General features: G+C 40.7%; 1 protein-coding gene across 1 annotated transcript; it reads left to right on the top strand.

Annotated features, from left to right (window-relative positions):
• Nucleotides 1-16,912: 16,912 nt before the first annotated feature.
• On the top strand, nucleotides 16,913-20,652 carry LOC111596168 (cytochrome P450 18a1). Its single transcript, XM_030224168.1, has 5 exons — nucleotides 16,913-17,359; nucleotides 18,593-18,714; nucleotides 18,801-19,230; nucleotides 19,311-19,575; nucleotides 20,182-20,652. The coding sequence occupies exons 1-5, from the start codon at nucleotides 16,972-16,974 to the stop codon at nucleotides 20,588-20,590; spliced, it is 1,614 nt and encodes a 537-aa protein (XP_030080028.1). The 5' UTR covers nucleotides 16,913-16,971; the 3' UTR covers nucleotides 20,591-20,652.
• The last annotated feature ends 305 nt before the right edge of the window (nucleotides 20,653-20,957 follow it).

Genomic DNA, 20,957 nt, shown 5'->3' with positions numbered 1-20,957 from the left:
GACAGCTCGCTCGAGCAGTCCCCGCTTGATGCATTACATAAGGATGAGCCCTGCCATGTCCTTTAGGACTGATCATATTTTAGACCGTCGATAAATGTTGATTGTTTATTAATGGAAAATGCTAGAAGCATACCCTTGTGTGCTTGCTGTTTGCTGTTTATTAATAGGCCAGGGCTTGTGGCCATGCTTTGGGCCATGAATGGCAGCTGCTGCTGAATCGTGGCGCATTCCATTAGCACATTCGTCCCTCGATTTGTCACAATTGCAATGGGCCATTTGCTGCGAGCCCCCCTAACTGAGTGGAGCGCGCGCCTGACGTCAGCTGGCCAAGTGTCCTTAGCTGTGTTGTCGTTGTCGTTGTCGTTGTTGAGCCGGGTCTACGTGACAATTACCACAGTTATTACACGTAATGAGTACAGCGACAGCATGCAAACAAACAGAGGCTGTGCGAAGGCGAAGGCGAAGGCGCCAGCGACAGCGACAGCGACAACCCCAGCGCCAGCGGAGGCGTGTGCGAGACGTCAGCAATGGCTGACAGGGGAATTATCTAGTATTTGTTTTTGTTTCTGCACACTGATGAAACCTTCTTGGAATTGTAATCAGATCACGGCCAGCAGAGAGGCAGCGAGACAGCGAGCGAGCGAAGTAGGTAGAGCGACATGTGTAAGACTTTCAGGAAGATCGCTGGCTGCCGCAGTCCTTGGCGCAAAGGCGACCCAGTTTTTGTTTTTACCTGAGCCAGTTGTGCGAATTCCCAAGCAATTCAAATTCAAATAAACATGCATAATATTCCACTTACATAAATGGCCCGCCCCTCCATTCGCAGCTGGCCATTCCGGTTGACATTAAAGCAGCCCATTCGTTCCGAGCAACTGCATTAACTTATTTATTCACTAGACATTTATTGCTTGCGGCATGCCCACATAGACACAGCCGGACACAGCCAGAGACAGCCACACGCACCAGCCCAGGTGCTTGCTAATGTTCTGGCGAAAATCTTTTGCCGTAAGCTGAGCGCTTTGCCAGGACTTGGCCAAGAAGTGAATAGTAATTAAAGCGCTGGCCCAAACACACACATTTCCGCAGTTCCCCAAACTAAAAGGCAATTATTTATAAATTATATATATTCATATATATATATATATATATATATAAATATATACGCCTCTTTATACACACTCATATAACATGAACAACAAACATGCTGAACGCAAGAAGAGCAAAGCAAAATATTTGGCTAGCTGCAACAAGACGAATTTCAAATACAGTTCACATGCTGCAATATAGATAGGCGCATATATATATATATATATATGTATATATATCTATTGCAGTGCATAAAGCTATTCAAAAGCTAAAGTTAACTGATTTCATATTCAACTATAGAAACTTTGATAAGCTGAAGCAAGCTTTTGACCAAAATTCAGTCTAGGCTTTGGAAGTTCTCTCGCCTGTTCGCTATAAGAAAATCTTAGCGATGTGCAACAGGCAAGAGGCAAGAGGTCAATGCACGCACGCTCTTATGTAATCGGCTGACTGGCCAAGGGGGCGGCAGCTGTAGGAATAGGCGGAACTGTAGCTGTGTCCGTCTCAGTCTCCGGCTCTGCGGCAGGCTTTCGACTCTGGGCCATTGATTACGACATTTACATTTGCTTCTTTTTTTTTTTTGTATAAAACGCACTTATTTTAAGTTGAACAGCAAACTCTTATCGAGCAGAGTTATTGAAGGCGTTCAGCGAATGCCTAACTGTGCATGCGCCTGTTGCCCATCAAGTATACGCACGGAGGGCCCGTAAGGCAACGGCATGGCGACCTTGACCAGCTTTATTTTTTGTTGTTGTTCATGTTGCTGCCGCTGCCGCTGCTACTGCTGCTGCCGCTGCTACTGCTGCTGCTGCTGTTGTTGTTGTGGCTGTATTTTTGTGATTTTGTTAATCGTCTTCGATGGCAAACGGCGACCGCGACTCACTTGAAGGCGGATTTGCGCAACGGACGCGCCCTTTTTGCCCAATTATACAATTGCGACGCCGTTACTTGAGTTTCGCTGTTCGCTGTTCGCTGGTTGCTGTTCGCCGTCTTCGACAACCGTGCGAGTGGACTTCAGTTGAACGGGTTATTCGTATTGTATATTAATTATGCTGTTTATCTGTCGCAATTTTTTAAAACGTGGCTCAGCTATTTGGAGAAGTTTCGCGGCTCATTTCATGCAGTTGACCTTCGCGCACAGCGAAATTAGTTGGCGACTTCATTTGGCTTCGTTTTATTTCATTTTGTTAATATTTTTTATTTCTTATTTCTTTACCTTTGCCCATACTTGCAGCTTGAATTTTAAATGCCTGCAATTGTAATTTAAGCGTGGTGAAAGTTTTCAATTTTTTTTTTTCATTTTCTTTTGTTTTATTGTTGAGCCTACCTTAAAAAAGGCTTAAAACAATTTCATAAAATGTCACAGCTGCAATGATTGAATAACTGCGCGTAAGCGAAATCTTAGCTTTAATTCAATTTCTTGTCTTTTATACGAGTAGCGCGAGCAGCGAGCGAAACGCCCTCTATCGGCCACACGACACAAACTCTGTAGATCTTTAGCCAAGAACAGAACCAGCCGCTGGGAACATTTTCGTATTGTATAAGAATTTTCTTCGAGTGCGATTTTATGGGTATAGAATGGGAATGCAGGGTATTACTGTTGAAATTGAAATGTAAGTAACGGGCAGAAAGAGGCGTGGTAAACTCCATAAATATATATATATATATATATTCTTGAGCAGGACAAGCCGAGTCGATTGAGCCCTCTCTGTCTGTCTGTATGTGTGAACGTGTCGATCTTAGCATCTATAAGAGCAATAGATTAGACTAGACATCCATGTATAGCACACGCATATCAAGTTTGTTTCAAATAATCGATAACTGTTCCCGTTTAATTGTTATCGATTAAGAACATGATCGAAATGCAGCTAATAAATTATATCCCCTACGGCTTAAGAGCTAGAGCCACCAAATTTTGTATTTGATGTGAATCTTATACAATTTTAATTTTTGTTACCGACTCTGTTAATTTAACGTTTTTAAATCAAATTTTAGCAGTTGTAATATTTAAAAATGTTATGAAATACTTGTTAAAAAAAAATTCTTCTAAAGCCTGTTTTTTTAAGAGCTGACAAAAACAGAAGCCCCTATTTAGTGCGCCTTATGGGCTGCCGAAGTCATTGTTCTAAATGTATTCAGAAACTATAAAATTTTCAAAATGGCCAAAATCATATTTAAACAGAAATGTCATATCATTTGCTAAACAGGTAATTTCATTTTATTAATATTAAACATAAATGTCATTATTTATTTAAAGCTTAAACTTGTATAGCTCTAAAAAAAACCCAATAAATATATCTCACTAAGCTAAGCATAAGACTAATAATTTAAGTAGCCGCTGCGCAATAAAATTTGTTTTGTTGTAATTAATTATATAATTAATAGTAGTAAAATGATTAGCATTTGTTGTTTTTACAATAGGTACTATGTTAGTATATACTATTAGTAGTATATACTATAACTAGTTGAGCTTAGTTGAAGCTAAACTCAAGTAGTCGTAGTTGTAGTCGTCTATATATGCTATAAAAGTCATTGGTAAAGCGATTTCTATTATAGTCAAAAACAAAAACAACATTTTGATCCCGTTATCAGTATTAATATTATAAACGGCGCTCACCTGTCAGGCATTTCCATGCCCAAGTACAAATTCCTTGAAAATTCTAACTAAATAGATTAAGCCTAACGAACGGCAAATAAGAGAACGAAATTTGAAACAAAAAGTCGATTACTAGATACCCTGCAATTCCTCTCTTTGCTGTGTGTTTGAATACTTTTGCTGCTGCTGCTGCGATCAGGGCATGCAGATGTTCATCAGGACCAAAAGTCCTTGAATTCAGGTGAATTTCTGTAACAAATGCATCTGGCTCTTCAAATGTGCGAGAAGTGCTCAAATTGCGATAGTTTGCTATCGATTTATCGATTATCGATTATTGATTATTCTAGAAATAAAGCTTGATTTGCGCTAGTTGTAAGAGTATCCAAGTGTTAAGTTGTGCTTGCAGCTTCTATAGGCTGTGAGGTCGTTGGCTCCACACAGATGAAGGAATGGCCAGGGAGAGCTATGCACCTTATATACCTTATCGACCACGCCTCCTGTTGCGTACACAATGACACCCCGATTTTCCATTTTCAAATGGGTTCAGCTAGATTAAGCAAATAGTATAATCACAATCTATCAAAAAACAAAAGCTAAAAAGGTTATTTCAAGCTTAGAGTTGATAACACATCAGAGAAATGAAACGAAATAGTAATTGTTGTGTGCCTTGTTCTTTTGCTTGGCATTAATAACAGCTTATATGTAAAGCACGTTCCCAGCTGGATACGATATGATATATGATCACATCACAGACTGTCCAGTCCAAGTCCAAAGAGTTGATGAAGACTTTTCGCTGAATTACCGAATAGTCATTCACATTATCGAGCACACCGTGAAATCATGATATTCGCCCTTGTTCGTGACAATGACCCAGCCGAATGGCCCATCCGAGTATCGAGTGCACTTGTTATTTATTATTTATGGTTCTTGGTTTTTCCGGCCGTTTTGGTTCCCAAACAAAATAACGGAAATGTTTTTCTGCTGCGCTCGGCATTCGACTGCAATCGGCTGCGACTTTTCTTTAACAACAACAATAATAATATTTAACAACAACAATAATAATGTTTATCTGCAGCAAGTTACGTAATCTAAAGAAACGAGTTGATGCCACAGATCCTGAAGCAAGAATCAAGCTCAAGCTCTCCGCTTGGTTACTATGGACAGCAATTCGGCTTCAACTTTGACTCGAGTCTTTTGAATACTTGATTGAATAACATAATATATTCATGTGGCTGAGCAACGACAAATTGTTGACGCAAATCAAAGATATGCAGATGATGGGAGGGACGGATATATGGCAATTGGCTGGATAGATCGATAGATCGATAGATCGTAGCGTCGCGTCTCATTTGCATGGTGTTATTTGTGAGACCAAATAGGTCAATGGACATGAAAACAAGAGTAACCTTGAATACCAATTCCGTAACTAACAGAATGAAAACATAAACACTTGGGAGAAGCGTCAGACAAACACGCTACAATCTTACTGAGTGTGTGTGTGTGTGTGGTGGGGTGGGTATCGATAGTCGCTGTGACTAGCACGCGGTCTCTGTTAAGCTCTTACGAAATTTATTTTATTTATTCTTTTCGCTTTACAAAATTTCAATGAAGCGCGGTTGCTATGACGGCAGTCGCCTGAAGTGCGCGGCCATGTGGAGGAAAGGGGAGCTGTGCGTGTGTGTGTGTGTGTGTGCGTGTGGAAGGGGCTGTTTGGGCCCAGCTACGGTTCATTCAAAGAACATGGCAAAAAACCCAAAGACGTTTCAGTCATGTCCAACGCAGCGCAATTCATTGGAAACGGGAACGGGGCGAACTCTCGGTCTCGAGCGGAGCCAGAGCCGAAGCTCGTAATCCGGAAATCTACGCGCTTGTCTCATTCACAGGTGGCCAACAGCAGCTTGTTTCGTTTTTTAATTCATTTATTATTATGATTTCAGTTCTTGTTCAAGAACAGGAATATGAATATGAAATAGAATTTCATTTGTTTTGATAGAATTTGCATTGTTTTATGCGCTATTATAAATGCAGATATTTTTTGTTTTTTTCTGTGATTTTTTTTTGCCATTTGCCAATTGACGCAAACTGAAAGCATAATCAAAACTATTTTAGAAAAAACAACCAATAATTAAGCTCGCATTTACAGAGCTCTGGAATATTTAAATTTATGCTCGAGGAAGTGGCGCACTAGTTGGGGCTAAAAACAAAATGATATGAGCACACACAAGAAAAAAATGCCACCCCAGTGATAGCCGCTAAGCGAGGTGGTTGAACCCCCCCGCACGCACGCACACACACGCGCACGCACACACAGCTAGCCAGAACACGCTCTACACACTCAACAGTCTTGAGTGCCGAGAACTGGGCCTGCACCAGCACCAGCAGCAGCAGCAGCTTGATTCCAGCCTGGCTCTGACTCTGGCTATGGCGCAGTAGCAGCAAGAATGCTAAACGAAACCGCTCGAGAGTCGAGAGCCGCGACTTGTGGACGTGTTGCCAGTGCGCGCTCTGTTGATGAGCCGGGGGCCAGATGCTGGTTCTGCTGGCGGGGGAGTGGGACGATAGGTTGGCCGAGCTGCTGCTGCTGCTGCTGCTGGTGCTGGGGACTGGATGTCAGCGTACGCGCTCAAGGTTATGGCTATGGTGACGAGACGACGCTCTGGCTATGGCGCATCGACTGACATTATATAATCGCCGTCAGGTTGAGCTCATTTGGCCATTTTAATGAACGCCACTCGGACAATGGGGACTCGGACTCCGACTCGGACTCGGACTCCGACTCGGACATGTGTACATCGCATGCCGCCTACAAAGTTCATTGCTACCAATCGGTTGGCGCGAAAACTAAAAAAGAAAACACGTTGTATCCGCATCTAATAAACACGCATATGCTTAGCCATAAACAGAGCGAGAGAGAGCGAGAGAGAGACAGATAGAGGGAGAGAGAGACACGCATAGTAAATACGCACAGCCTCATCGTGTGTAGGGCTCTTGGCTGGGATGCTGCTATGGCTGATTAGCTGATTAGCTGATTAGATGCTTAGCCATTGGCTGATGGGGGAGCCATGAGCATGACTCAACTGGCAGCCCGGCCGGTGTGGCAACAGGTTGAATGCGTGGGGCGGGGGCCCTTCAACTGCCTTTGTTGTTAATCATAAAGAAACAGAAACTGAAACAGAAGCAGAAGCAGAAGCTAAAGAAACGTAAACAGAAAACGAAATGTCGCAGTTTTTTGTTTTCAGTTTCAGTCGGGCCCTTAGAACTAACGGGCTGTCCCTCAGGCCCTACCCCTCCTCCACTAGCTGCCAACGCCCCACGCCCCATCACCTTCTCCCCTCGCACTCAGTTCTCTGCCGATTCAGTCAGTTTAATGAACTCTCCCCCGGCAGCAATACGCACATTCTTCGCATATTTTGGCGCGTAAATCTGAATGCCATCGGATCGAGCCGACCGCTGCTGTCCTCTACGCTAGCTGCGCATATCCAGCGCCAACTCGAATTACATAATGCCCAAGCAGAACGAATATTTGGCTTTAGTTCTCCCTGCGGAGTTCAATGAATTGCCAACATTTTCACACGTTAGCCAAAGACTTTGCTTTTTATTTTTTTTTTTATTGCTGTTGTTGATACCCTGGAATATGAGAGAGAGAGAGAAGATATATGATTGGCATAGGTAAAATCGAGAAACTTTCAAAGTAACATTTTAGGGTATCTGGAGGTCAAGAAAAATATTTCATATCTGAAATATTTGATCCAATAAACTGTCGGAGTTCTCGACAACTTTTACAGGGTATCCTGCGGTTGGCAGGCTGCACATAGTCACATGAGAACCAAAAGAATAACAAAGAATTACATTTTTGCAGACATGCACATAGATTATATTCGCTGAGCTCTGCATCTGAATCGCTATGAATTGACTTGGCTCGGAATTTCTACTTACGTAAACAAGAATTATTTTGTTCAAGATCTGTTGAGGGCATCGGATTTCGTCGGCTCTGAGCAGGTACTTACTACGTAGTAGTATTATAGCCACATACGCCCCACCTGCATTGACATGGCAATTATGCAGATTCACTATGGAAACAATTTACATTTACAATCGCACCTGACTATCTAGCGTTCATGTAGGAAGCAATAACTGTGATTAGATCACATTCGATTCATAATCAAATGGCGGAACGTTCATTGACCCCGTACGTGTTAAAGACTTCCAATTGCATACTGTGGCCATATACACTCAAATAGACACGGAAATACTATATATACATAAACTGATTAACTGCATAAGCTCCGGCTGTTGGGCGGGCGAGTAGCGCATCGGAGGTACGTTTAGGCCGAGACTTGTGGCTCTTCGGCTCTGCGGTTTCGTATATTCGATAGCTGTGAAATTCTTAAGACGTTTCGAGTGGCGGCGGCTTCTTTTGCGTCGTCACGACATCGATTTGTCAGCTCGAGCTCGAATTAATGAGTTCTCAAGGCCAAAAGGATGAGCGACAATAGAGTGCGAGCGAGATGCTAAACGGTGTGAGCAAGGCAGATATATAGCTGAAGCTGATATTTGCCGAATAATAAGTAACTAGAAATCGATATACGGATATACAAAGAGAGACAGGCAGACGGACGGGCAAGCGGACGAGCGGACGGACTGTCGGAAAGATTTATTTTTGTTTTCGTCGTAAATTTCATAATAATCTATTCTATTCCATAAACATTCGCATTCGCATTTCCATTCCCGTTCCCGTTCCGTTGCCGTTGCCGTTCCCTTTCCCGGCCAAGTTTGGATGGTGGCCAAAGTATCGAATCTCCGACCGACACCTGGCTGATACTACGCTTCTTAGATCTATGCTTGCCGCCAATTCTTCGCTAGATTCTGCGTTGTCATGTGGCTCGAGTTTGTTTTTTTCGTTTCGACATTTACTGAATGTATATTATGTTGTTTCTTTTTTTTTCTTCTTCTTGCTTTTGTTGTTTTCGATTTTGTAGCAGGAATTCTGAATTCTGTTTTCAAGTTCAAGAGCACATATACATTCATACATATGCATAGATGGAATATGGGCTTGTCGCCAAGCTATTTACGATGCTTCGGGAACTTAGGACTATTTTACGCATTCTTTTGCGTAGATCTTTCGGGAAAAATAAACAAAGAAATAATTTTGTTTACACCTTGCCATAGCTACGCATAATATATTGAAACAAGCTTTAAATCATTTGTAATTATAATTCTTGTTTATGCCCAGTGTAGCAAAAGCAAGACCCTCTGATGAAATTCATACAAATGTTGATGAATGTATCAAAGCGCTTTGGAAAAGTCTCATTGTCATTGTCATTGTCATTGTCATTGTCATTGTCATTGTCATTGTCATTGTCATTGTCATTGTCATTGTCATTGTCATTGTCATTGTCATTGTCATTGTCATTGTCATTGTCATTGTCATTGTCATTGTCATTGTCATTGTCATTGTCATTGTCATGTCATTGTCATTGTCATTGTCATTGTCATTGTCATTGTCATTGTCATTGTCATTGTCATTGTCATTGTCATTGTCATTGTCATTGTCATTGTCATTGTCATTGTCATTGTCATTGTCATTGTCATTGTCATTGTCATTGTCATTGTCATTGTCATTGTCATTGTCATTGTCATTGTCATTGTCATTGTCATTGTCATTGTCATTGTCATTGTCATTGTCATTGTCATTGTCATTGTCATTGTCATTGTCATTGTTGTCATTGTCATTGTCATTGTCATTGTCATTGTCATTGTCATTGTCATTGTCATTGTCATTGTCATTGTCATTGTCATTGTCATTGTCATTGTTATTGTCATTGTCATTGTCATTGTCATTGTCATTGTCATTGTCATTGTCATTGTCATTGTCATTGTCATTGTCATTGTCATTGTCATTGTCATTGTCATTGTCATTGTCATTGTCATTGTCATTGTCATTGTCATTGTCATTGTCATTGTCATTGTCATTGTCATTGTCATTGTCATTGTCAAAAATTAAATATCGTCTATGTCTCTACAGGCCAAGTATTATATTATAGACAAGTACTATAAGTTAATTAGTCAAATGCATATGTATATAGATCACTTTATTGAAGGTTTTTAATCGCTTCACATTGTTCTGAGTGCAGTTTGTCTAATGATTGTTAGCTCTATAAATAATTAATGAAGAAGAAAGACATAAATAAATGAACTCACGACTATTCTATACACTTTTTGTGAGCATTAATTGCATACGTTCTTTTTGTATTATTTCGCCAAAAGGAAACAAATATCAGAGAATAATTAATTCTGGAATATTTATTGTTTATATAGTATACAGAAAAAGAATAGAAAGTAAGCAGAATCCATGCAGTTGAGCTGGTTTCTCTGTGCAACTTCCCTCCCAACTGAATCAAACTCTATTGTTTTATTATTATTTTTTATTTATGTTTCGTTTGGTTTTTTTCGGTTTATTTGAGTTTTTGTTGTGTTTCGCTCGTTGGCTAATTTGTTATTTATTGCAAATGTGTGCGAACATGCACAGACACTCGCACACATGCAGACATACATATGTATATTCCAAACGTGAACATGCTTAGCTATGCATGCAGACACATGCACACCTGTATGCATACCTGTCTGTATCTGTGCGTCTATGTTAGAGTATTTTACAAATGGTGCTTTGTTTGGCCGCTCAAGGTCGCGCCATAAAAAGTGTGCAAAAACAATTCTAAATATTGCATCACGAATGCGAACACACACAGACAGAAAACGTTAACCAACACGTGCCACAAAAGTCTCAAGCCGAAGCCGTAACACTCTATGATGCAGACGGCGTCACAGCTGCAGCTCAGCTTGCCTTTAGAAACATACGAGACTTTATATTACCATACTTTATATACAATACATTATAATAATTATTAGTATTAGCAGTACCAATTCCATTAACATTATCATTATCATTGGCATTGTCCTAACGATTCTTGAGCTAGAACGCCAGAAGGTATGGGCATGCAGCCGACAAGGGATCTGTGATCTCCTGGAAGGCAAAATGATCAAAGGGAAATGGGCAGAGTGAGACACCTCTCAGTTCTTGGGTACTTTCGAATGTACCTCAACTTTCTCTCACTGGAAAGCTGACTGAAGGCTTGGCAGCAACTGTCGGTCAAGTCAAAGTACTCTCATAGAGCAAATGTGCCAGAAAATAGCTTCAAAAGAGTCTGAGACTTTTAAGTAAATTGGAGCTTGTATACAAGAATACTGAGCACATAGAAGGATTTCACCTAATAGCGGTTTTCATTATCATTATCATTATCATTATCATTATCATTATCATTATCATTATCATTATCATTATCATTATCATTATCATTATCATTATCATTATCATTATCATTATCATTATCATTATCATTATCATTATCATTATCATTATCATTATCATTATCATTATCATTATCATTATCATTATCATTATCATTATCATTATCATTATCATTATCATTATCATTATCATTATCATTATCATTATCATTATCATTATCATTATCATTATCATTATCTTATCATTATCATTATCATTATCATTATCATTATCATTATCATTATCATTATCATTATCATTATCATTATCATTATCATTATCATTATCATTATCATTATCATTATCATTATCATAGTCAACAGTATTGTCATCATTATCATTATTTAGAGGACATATTCATAACAGTTATGAATCCTTAATGAATCCATAAGTAACCCGTGGATAAGCACACATAAAACCGATTGAAATGTGCATCTGTTTAATAGAAGCGGCAAGTTTTACTGTTGCTAAAGCTACTAAAAGCAGTCTTCAGCATTCGTGGAGAGTATTATGGACAAATGGATATGAGAATATATTAAAATATTTATTTCTATATATATATATCTGAATGTGTAGATAATTGCGGTATTTATATTAATGACTATATTTTGTATGACTATATTTCAGTTTCGAAACGCTTATTAATTAATGGGCTATACGTTTGTTGTCTATAAGTGCAATGGCAGACGGGCGGATATGCTGACGTTATGACAGCTGCTGCCTTTGCCCCTCGATTCAGATTGAGATTGAGATTGGGATTGAGATTGAAACGTGGCAAACCAGTTAGTTATTACCTGTCACCGGGTTCGTCTGGGAGCTCAGTGCCTCTCTGTATCTGCCTCTAAAACTGAAACGAAACCGAAACTGAAACTGAGACTGAAACGAAACTGAAATCCAATCCGACACTGTCTCCTGTCGGAGTGGCAGCGTCTCTGGCTCCCAGCCAGATCACTGGCGGCATATTTCTGCACTGACTCATGTCCGGTATCCTTGGCTGACTGTACAAGCGGTAACTATTTCAGCTCACATTCTGGGGTTTGCCTAGTCAGTCATTAGCCTTTTGGCAGCAGTTCCTGGAAACTTCGCTCTCAACAATGCTGCTGCTGCTGCTGCTGCTGACACCAGCCTCTGCTTTGGCTATAGATCTGTGTGTCTGGGCCAATGACCGCTTCCAAGGCCACGCGCAGTGCACAGTTTTCCTGTTCTCGATTTTCATTATGCGTGCATGTGTGTGTGTGTGTGTGATCCTTAAGTGGCCAACCGACACACACACACGGAAAGAGAGGGAGAGGCAGGGAGTGAGTGAGTGTGTGCATAGGTAGTTTGTTGTCCTGTTGCTGCGGCGGGTGCATTGACCCAATGGCCATTGTCTTAAGTGCTTTGTTTTTTGATTTTGATTTCCTAGAGGCCGCATCAGCAGTTGCCTGCCACATGCAGCATCCTAGTTCGGCAGCTGTTGCCAGTTCAATGACTTGACTAGCTACGCTTCTGTGCGGCTGTACAACAACAGTTGCTGGTGCAGTTGCTGTTGCTGTCGCAGTTGCTGTTGCTGTTGCCATGTCGCAATCTTTACTCCTGTCTTGATTATCTTATGCTTTTTCTCTGTCGCTCTCAGCCCTGTTTACAGATTTGTGGCGCGTGTTTTTGGCCACAGCCTTGAAGCTGCCAGCTTCACATTTGGCATTTGACGTGCTGTTGTTGTTTGCTAAAGCTGTTGCTCTGACGCGACATTTGAGTTCTGAAATGGGAACGGGAACGGGAACGGGAACTGCGACTGTGCTGCACTTGACATTGCCATTGACTTGCTATTCGCTTTATGCTTCATTCATCAAGCAGTAAAAAGCTCAAAAGACGTCGACAGCAAGAGAGCGAGAGAGATAGACAAGGTCTATGCTTAAATATACATATTAGCTGTTTGAGAGAGAGCGAGTTGCTAGAGAGCTACTGATGCTGTTTGTTGACTGCTGATTGCTGATTGCTGATTTCTGATTTCTGATTTCTGATGCTTACTAATTATCAAAATTGAATTGAATTTAAGTAGATGCAAATTAGTTCATTGCCCGCTAATGCTAACAAAACGAGTAGAGCATGTTCTAGATAGCATAAGCGCGACTAGCTGTTGCCCTGCAATATCAGCCGCTGCAACTTCACTGGAATTCTACAGCTTGTGAGGGGCTTTCACTGCTCTCCATGGATACATGTCTCATCGAGCTGAGTTGAGCTGAGAGATGTCCAGTTCGCGCTTACGTCGTTCAGTGCTTATAGTTTGCTCAGCTACAGGGTATCTGTGCAGTGACGCAAGTCTACGCCATCTCTGTGAATATTTTGAAATGCCGCAAATATTGTGCATAATCCGTTCACAATACGCACAAATATTTGAATGCGGTTAATTATTTTGCAGATTTAGGGAAACAAATACACGCCCATTAGCGGTCAACTTAGGGGATTTCGCACAGCAACTGACTACAGCAACACACACAGGTGAGGTACACATATGGAAAGAGTCAGGAATTATAGACTCCGAAATTAAGGACTAAGCTTAAGTCTAGTTAGCAATAAATATGTTAGGTATAGACATTTCCCATGTATAGACTTTTATGCACATTTGACAACAAGAAGAACGAACAGTTTTCATTAAGTTATCATTCCAAAAAGAAATATTTTAAATGAAAAAAACATTTTCTAACTAAAAAAAATAAATAAGGGAAATAAAACATGCATAAAATAAATGTATGTTAATACAAAATCATTAAGTTAAATACAAATAAAAAAAACATTAAAATAATAATTTGAAATAAATATAAAAGAATATAAAATAAATAATAATGAATAAAAAAATAATTTAAAAATGTTCAATAAATAAACACACAAAATAAAAAAGGAAATATATTTCAAAAAAATTATTTACATTAAAATAAATTAATATTATAATAATCATATTATTATAAATTAAATAAAACAAAATAAAAAGCAAATAATTAATATAAAATATAATTAAAATTAATTAAATAACTAAAATAAATTAAACATAAGATATAAATAACAATAAAACAAATAAATATAAATAAACAATAATTTTAAAACGATAATAAATAAAATAATAAACTCAAAATATCACCTTAAATTGTGTTTAAGACAGTTTAGCTGTTTAAACTTATTTTGTAGTTGACACTTTGTATCGACGCTTTAGTTGCGCAGGTAAAGTATATATTTTCATATATATTCTGCATTTATACCAAATGAGTTGACTATTTCACATCTATGTAGTCCTTTTTTTTAATTTAATTTTAATTTTGTTTATTTATCGTTAAAGTAAAGCTGGAAAGAAGAAGCTTTTAAAATTTAGATGAAGTATAATATAATGTATATATTTCTATATAGATAGATATTTATTTATGTACAACACTCTCATTGGATTCAGAAAATCTGAGCTCTCTCTCACTCAGCTTATGCTTGAGATACAAAATGAATATGCAATTAATGGAGCCACGTCTCTCTATATGTACACGTTATGTCGACGAGGAATATGTATAAAAAGCCTAATATATATATAGTTTAAATAGCAATATATCAATATATTTATTTGATATATCGAAATTTCTGGGCCAGCAACTGGCTGTGTCTGCTTCTGGTTCCGTCTGTCATTTCGCTTCTTTAATCTTTTCTTTCAGACTGCAGACTGCGGCGTCGACGTCGGCAGCGTTTGGCGTGTGCTGAGGGTCAGATCTTGTCCTTAAGCCCAAAAAAAAAAGAATGAAGAAAAAAACCGGCATGGTCTTTAGTTGTTGGTAAACAAGAAGCAAACATATCGTTGAATAAATCGAAAGGCAACCGAAACGAAATCGAAAGCCACAGAAACTTCTGCAGAATTGATTACAAATGCATTTTAATTTGAATTTGAAATCGAGAAAAAAAGACTACAACAAAAACGTTTTCATCGTTGTCGTCGATGTTGTTGTTGTTGCTGTCATATAAACAGATATGTTATCTTGTTTATCTCAGCCGCTCAGCTTCTTGTTCATTGTGAATTTGTTAATAACATTTTTGAACTTGAATGCAATGCTAACGCCTGACGTCATTCGGAATTTTGAGACAATGCCCAGTTGGCCGAACCCCCAGATCAATAAATATCAGATATCAAGTCTAATCTGTTCAACTTCTGTTCAGGCTGCAGCTAAGCTTAGATGTTGTTTGCGAAGGCTTAGCTAATTAACCTCAAATGCAAATTGCTTCTTTTTTTCTTAGCTTTAGAGGCAAAGCCAATGCAACTGCTTCCGCTAGACCGCTATAAATACTTGTATTCATATTCCGTTTGGCTCAGTGTATTATTCTAAAAGCATATGCTTAATATATATGTATGTAAGTATATGCTTATCAATCATATAATTGATAAGCGCTGCAAGTACACCTGCCCGCGTAGCAATCATCGCTGACTGCAAGCCGACCGCGCATAGCTGCCGGCGGCCCACAAGCGCGCGACAGCTGTGCGACGATGTCGACTGCCGAGCGCCGACTGGCCAGCGTCTGATTGCTCTTGAGCTTGGCTTGCGCGGTCAAAGAAAAAAAAAACATAAACAGAGAGCACAAGCGGCGCTGGCGATGCACTCAAAACAAAGCCGTCGCCGCTCGAGCTCAAACATGTTCGAGCTGGCTCGCTCGTTGGCAAGCGCAACATGTTGGCAGTGCGGGCCGAAATTGAGTGAAAAGTCATGACTGCGCTGCTTATTGGAAACTTGTTGATTTGGCGCTGCCAGCTCTATGGTCAACGGCAGTCGAGGGGGGTGTGGGTCCGCAACAGCTAGCTGGGGCGAATCGGCAGCAGCAGCAGCGGTGGCGGCAGCAGTGGCAGCGGCGGCAGCAGCAGCAGCGCCGTCATTTCAAGACTAATATGAGCGCATCAAACTTAGTCGAAGACAGACGGAGACGAAGACGAAGACGAACACTGATATGAGCGAGTGCGCTCGTGACGCTGACAGAGACGGCAGCGTCGGCGGCAAACAGTGGCAGTGGCAGCAGCAGCAACAGCAGCAGCAGCAACAGCAACAGCAGCTGCAGCAGCAGCAGCCGCTGCCCAGCTTTTGACTATCAGATTCTGTCCCAGAGCGGGCCACAGTCACAGTCAGAGTCACAGCTCGAGCCAGAGCCAGAGCCAGAGCCAGAGCCAGAGTCAGAGTCAGAGCTGCGCTGCCAGCCCGCGCTCTGCCCGATCGAGCAGCTCAAAAACGTTGCAGACGCGCAGCGTCGCAAACGGCGGCGTCGTATCGGTCGTCGTCGTCGGCTCTGGCTCTGGGAGTGTGCGCGCGCTTGAAGCGGCCGAGCCGCGATTGCCGTCGATCACTCGTTCGCGTTCGGCGCTGCTCTGCGAAGCGGCGGCCGAGTTGTTATAAAAGTGGCAAGGACATACGCTCGAGCCATTAGTCGAAAACTATAAACGCTCGACGCGAAATCGTCTCCGGGTCTCTCCGCCTACTTCTTCGACTCGAGCACGCAACTATTTTTTTTTAGATCTACGCTTAAACTGTTACCAAACTGTCAAGCGAAAAACAACGCAGCCAAACGCACAATTTTAGGCAGTTTTTTTGTAACAAAAAATTAAAAAAAAAAATTAAATAAAAATCACCACACAAAGGCGAAATCTTCAGCAACAATTTTTTTACTGTTTCCTGCGCCACGGACAAAACTACGAAAAAACAACACAAACAAAAAAAAAGAATTTATTTTTTTCGTAACGTTCAGCCGCAAGTAAAAGCAAAAGTGACAACAAATGACTCTGCAGTGCAGCAAATAAATCAAGCAAAAACATATATATATATATATATATATATATTTATATATATATGTATATATATATATAAGTAAATATACAGAAGGGAAGAGCACAGCACAGCTTAAAGGACGCCGCCCCCAACAGCAGCAGCAGCAGCAAGATCAACTCGGCAACATGCTGGGCGAATCGTATGTGATAAAATTTGTGAAGCGCCAACTGCTGATGGAGCAGCAGGACGCACAGAATATGTTGCTGTTCTCGCTGAGCTTCCTGACCCTGGTCAAGGTGCTGCAATGGCTGCTGCGCCTGTACCGCGAGCTGCGCAAACTGCCGCCCGGCCCCTGGGGCCTACCGGTCATCGGCTATCTGCTGTTCATGGGCAACGAGAAGCACACGCGCTTCATGGAGCTGGCCACCAGATACGGCACCCTCTTCTCCACCCGCCTAGGCAGCCAGCTGACCGTCGTCATGAGCGACTACAAAATGATACGCGAGTGCTTTCGCCGCGAGGAGTTCACAGGACGACCGGACACGCCGTTCATGCAAACGCTCAACGGTTATGGTAAGTGAAAAAAAATAATTTATGAAAACAAATTAAATAAAATATTTATGAAGAATAAGATAATACAATTTTTTTATACTTATGGAAATTTAAAGAAAAAATCTATAAATAAATTAAGAATAATAATAGTTAAATATATAATATATAAAAAAAATTAAAATAAAAACATTAATTTTTAATTAAAATATTAAAAATATGTACATTTATTTTTTAACTTGCACAGTTAAAAATAAAAAATAATTTTTAAATGTTTGACTAAATTTTTTTTAAATAAAAAATTTAATCTTGAATTTTTGGCTTTTTAAGAATATAATATATGTATACAAATGAGAACAAAATTTAATTTATATCTAATTTATATTTAATAATATATATTTTATATTTAAAAATTTTCAAAAATATATCTATATATAAATATTATTAAGTATAGATTTATATATATTAAATATAAATTATTTTTATATTAAAACTCAACAACAAATTTACTTCTTACACAAAAAAAAAAAAAATAAATTAAATATTGCGCTCTGATTTTCTCATTATATATATATGTGTATATCAGTCATTAATATATATATTTTACTATTCGTAGTATTTTTATTTGAATAATATGGAAATGTACAATCGACGCGTTGCAAATTTTTGCTGCGACCGCAAGAAATGTTCCATAAATAATAAAAGTTTAAACAGAAAAATATACAAAAAGTGATATGAATATAAAGAAATAAATAAAAGCAGCTAAGCAGGCGTATACACATACCCATATATGTGGCCGTAATGCACTTCGACTTTCGATAAAAAGAAGTATATATGTATATGTTAAGAAATTAAAAAAAAATGACAATAGCAATGGATTTCTTTGTTGCCCGCTTTACTTAATGCAATGTTTTTTCGTATTTGCTTTTACGGCTGCTTTTGGCCCGGCCATAAGCCGCTTTTATTTTTTATTTCAATGATAAGAGAAGTAAAACACAAAAAATTCCAACATTTCTTGAGTTGGGGATTTCATTTTTGGCCCAGAAGTGGGCCAGAGCCTACCTCAATTAAACGAAAATAAAAAGCAAAATGCAAGAGAAAGAAAACAAAAACAATTAAAAATTAAATAAAAACTCATTTCGCTAAGTGCCAACTACATATATATATATATATAGTATACAGTATATAGTATATATATGTACATGAATTTATGAATAACTTGTCTTAATATACTGGACCGCATTGTATCGCTTGCAGGCATCATCAATAGCACCGGCAAGCTGTGGAAGGATCAGCGTCGCTTTCTGCACGACAAGTTGCGCCAGTTCGGGATGACCTACATGGGCAATGGCAAGCAGCAGATGCAGAAGCGCATCATGGTGAGTAAGGCGTTGGAGCAGCCGAGATTACATTCACTAAACACACGCCCCTCTCCTCCTCTCCCCTTCTCTTCCTCTCCTTGCAGACGGAGGTGCATGAGTTCATTGGTCATTTGCATGCGAGCGATGGACAGCCGATTGACATGTCGCCAGTCATCTCGGTGGCCGTCAGCAATGTGATTTGCAGCCTGATGATGTCGACACGCTTCAGCATCGACGATCCCAAGTTTAGGCGCTTCAACTTTCTGATCGAGGAGGGCATGCGGCTGTTTGGCGAGATTCACACCGTCGACTATATACCGACGCTGCAGTGCTTCCCCAGCATCTCGACGGCCAAGAACAAGATCGCCCAGAATCGCGCCGAGATGCAGAAGTTCTATCGCGACGTCATCGACGAGCACAAGCGCAGCTTTGACCCCAGCAACGTGCGCGATCTGGTCGACTACTATTTGTGCGAGATCGAGAAGGCCAAGGCCGATGGCACCGATGCGGAACTCTTCGACGGCAAGGATCATGGTGAGTGAACAACGCTTGGCGCAGCTTCCAAATATCGAGTGCTAATCCCCCCTTTCCTTCCTCTCCATTGGTCATTGCAGAAGAGCAACTGGTTCAGGTGATCATTGATCTGTTCTCGGCGGGCATGGAGACGATTAAGACGACGCTGCTCTGGATCAATGTGTTCATGCTGCGCAATCCCAAGGAGATGCGCCGCGTCCAGGACGAGCTCGATCAGGTTGTGGGACGCCATCGTCTGCCCACCATCGAGGATCTGCAGTATCTGCCAGTCACCGAGTCGACGATACTCGAATCGATGCGCCGCTCCAGCATCGTGCCATTGGCCACCACGCACTCGCCCACAAGGTAAGCTATCGCTAGTTGGCCATTGCCTTAACAGTTATCAGCTGGCCACGCCTACAATCGCCCCGAGCGCTTACGCATGCAGTGAATTGTGCGCAAATGCTGAATGCAAATGACGACAACGAGGTCCGCACTCGTCCGTTCATTCACTCCACGCATGGACAATGGCACGAGATTGGCACATTCATTGTCGCCAGGGGCCGGGCCGAACGGGGCAGGGGACGATGGAGGGGGCTGATTTGCCTCTCACAGCACATCAAATCAAATCAAATCAAATGGCACTGGCACTGGAAAGCCAAGCAACTGGGAAACTGGCTTTCATTCAGTACTCAATCCCGCCCCCTCCGCGGCCTGCCTCCCCCGGCCCCAGGCTTTCGGTTTCATTGGAAGCGCTTCCTTTGCGTCGCAGTTTGGCCCAGTTTCGGTTCTACGCACTTGATAATTCTGATTAGAGGCTTGTCAGCTGATAACCGAGCAACAAATCAATAATAAAAGAAAAAAGAGCTGCAGCTCGCTTGAAACACTTGACTAACTCAGCATTTGACATTCTCTCCCTCTCTCCCTCTCTCTCTCTCCCTGACTCTGTCTCTTTATGCTATCGCCTCGCAGAGATGTGCAACTGAATGGCTATACCATACCGGCCGGCTCGCACGTCATACCGCTGATCAACAGCGTGCACATGGATCCCAATCTGTGGGAGAAGCCGGAGGAGTTTCGCCCATCGCGCTTCATCGACACGGAGGGCAAGGTGCGCAAGCCGGAATACTTTATACCCTTCGGTGTGGGCCGGCGCATGTGCCTGGGCGATGTGCTGGCGCGCATGGAGCTCTTCCTGTTCTTCGCCTCGTTCATGCACTGTTTCGATATTGCACTGCCCGAGGGCCAGCCGCTGCCTAGCCTCAAGGGCAACGTGGGCGCCACCATAACGCCCGAGTCCTTCAAGGTCTGCCTCAAGCGCCGCCCCCTGGCGCCCACAGCCAACGAGCCGCATCAGACGCGCAATGTGGGCGCCAACTGAGCTCCAACTCTGGGCTCAACAGAGCACGGTTTTGTTCCTAGACAAGTTTTTTTTATTATTATTATTATTATTAGCATTAGAAATATATATATATATATATATATATATATATATATATATATATATATATATATATATATATATATATATATATATAATATATATAGAATATTGTTTAAGAAATTAAGTTTTAAGCTTAGAGCTAAGTAAAAAGTTTCCAAAGGCTAAATGAATAGCCTCTCAGCTACAGATACTGATACATATATCCATCTATATATATATATATGCATGTATATATAGCTTATGTATTTGTATAATTTATCATTTAGCTATGTTATGAAGCAATCAAATTCTATTCTTTCAACCC

The sequence above is a fragment of the Drosophila hydei genome, unplaced genomic scaffold (assembly GCF_003285905.1).
Source record: "Drosophila hydei strain 15085-1641.00,03,60 unplaced genomic scaffold, DhydRS2 tig00000379-arrow-arrow-pilon, whole genome shotgun sequence".
Classification (NCBI taxonomy): domain Eukaryota; kingdom Metazoa; phylum Arthropoda; class Insecta; order Diptera; family Drosophilidae; genus Drosophila; species Drosophila hydei.
The sequence above is the reverse complement of the archived record's forward strand: the minus strand, read 5'-3'. Positions and strand labels throughout refer to the sequence as shown.

Coding starts and splice junctions, on each gene's coding strand:
- LOC111596168 (XM_030224168.1), top strand. CDS start 16,972: ATGCTGGGCGAATCGTATGTGATAAAATTTGTGAAGCGCCAACTGCTG. Junction 18,715..18,800: donor AGATGCAGAAGCGCATCATG/GTGAGTAAGGCG, acceptor CTCTCCTTGCAG/ACGGAGGTGCATGAGTTCAT. Junction 19,576..20,181: donor ACCACGCACTCGCCCACAAG/GTAAGCTATCGC, acceptor ATCGCCTCGCAG/AGATGTGCAACTGAATGGCT.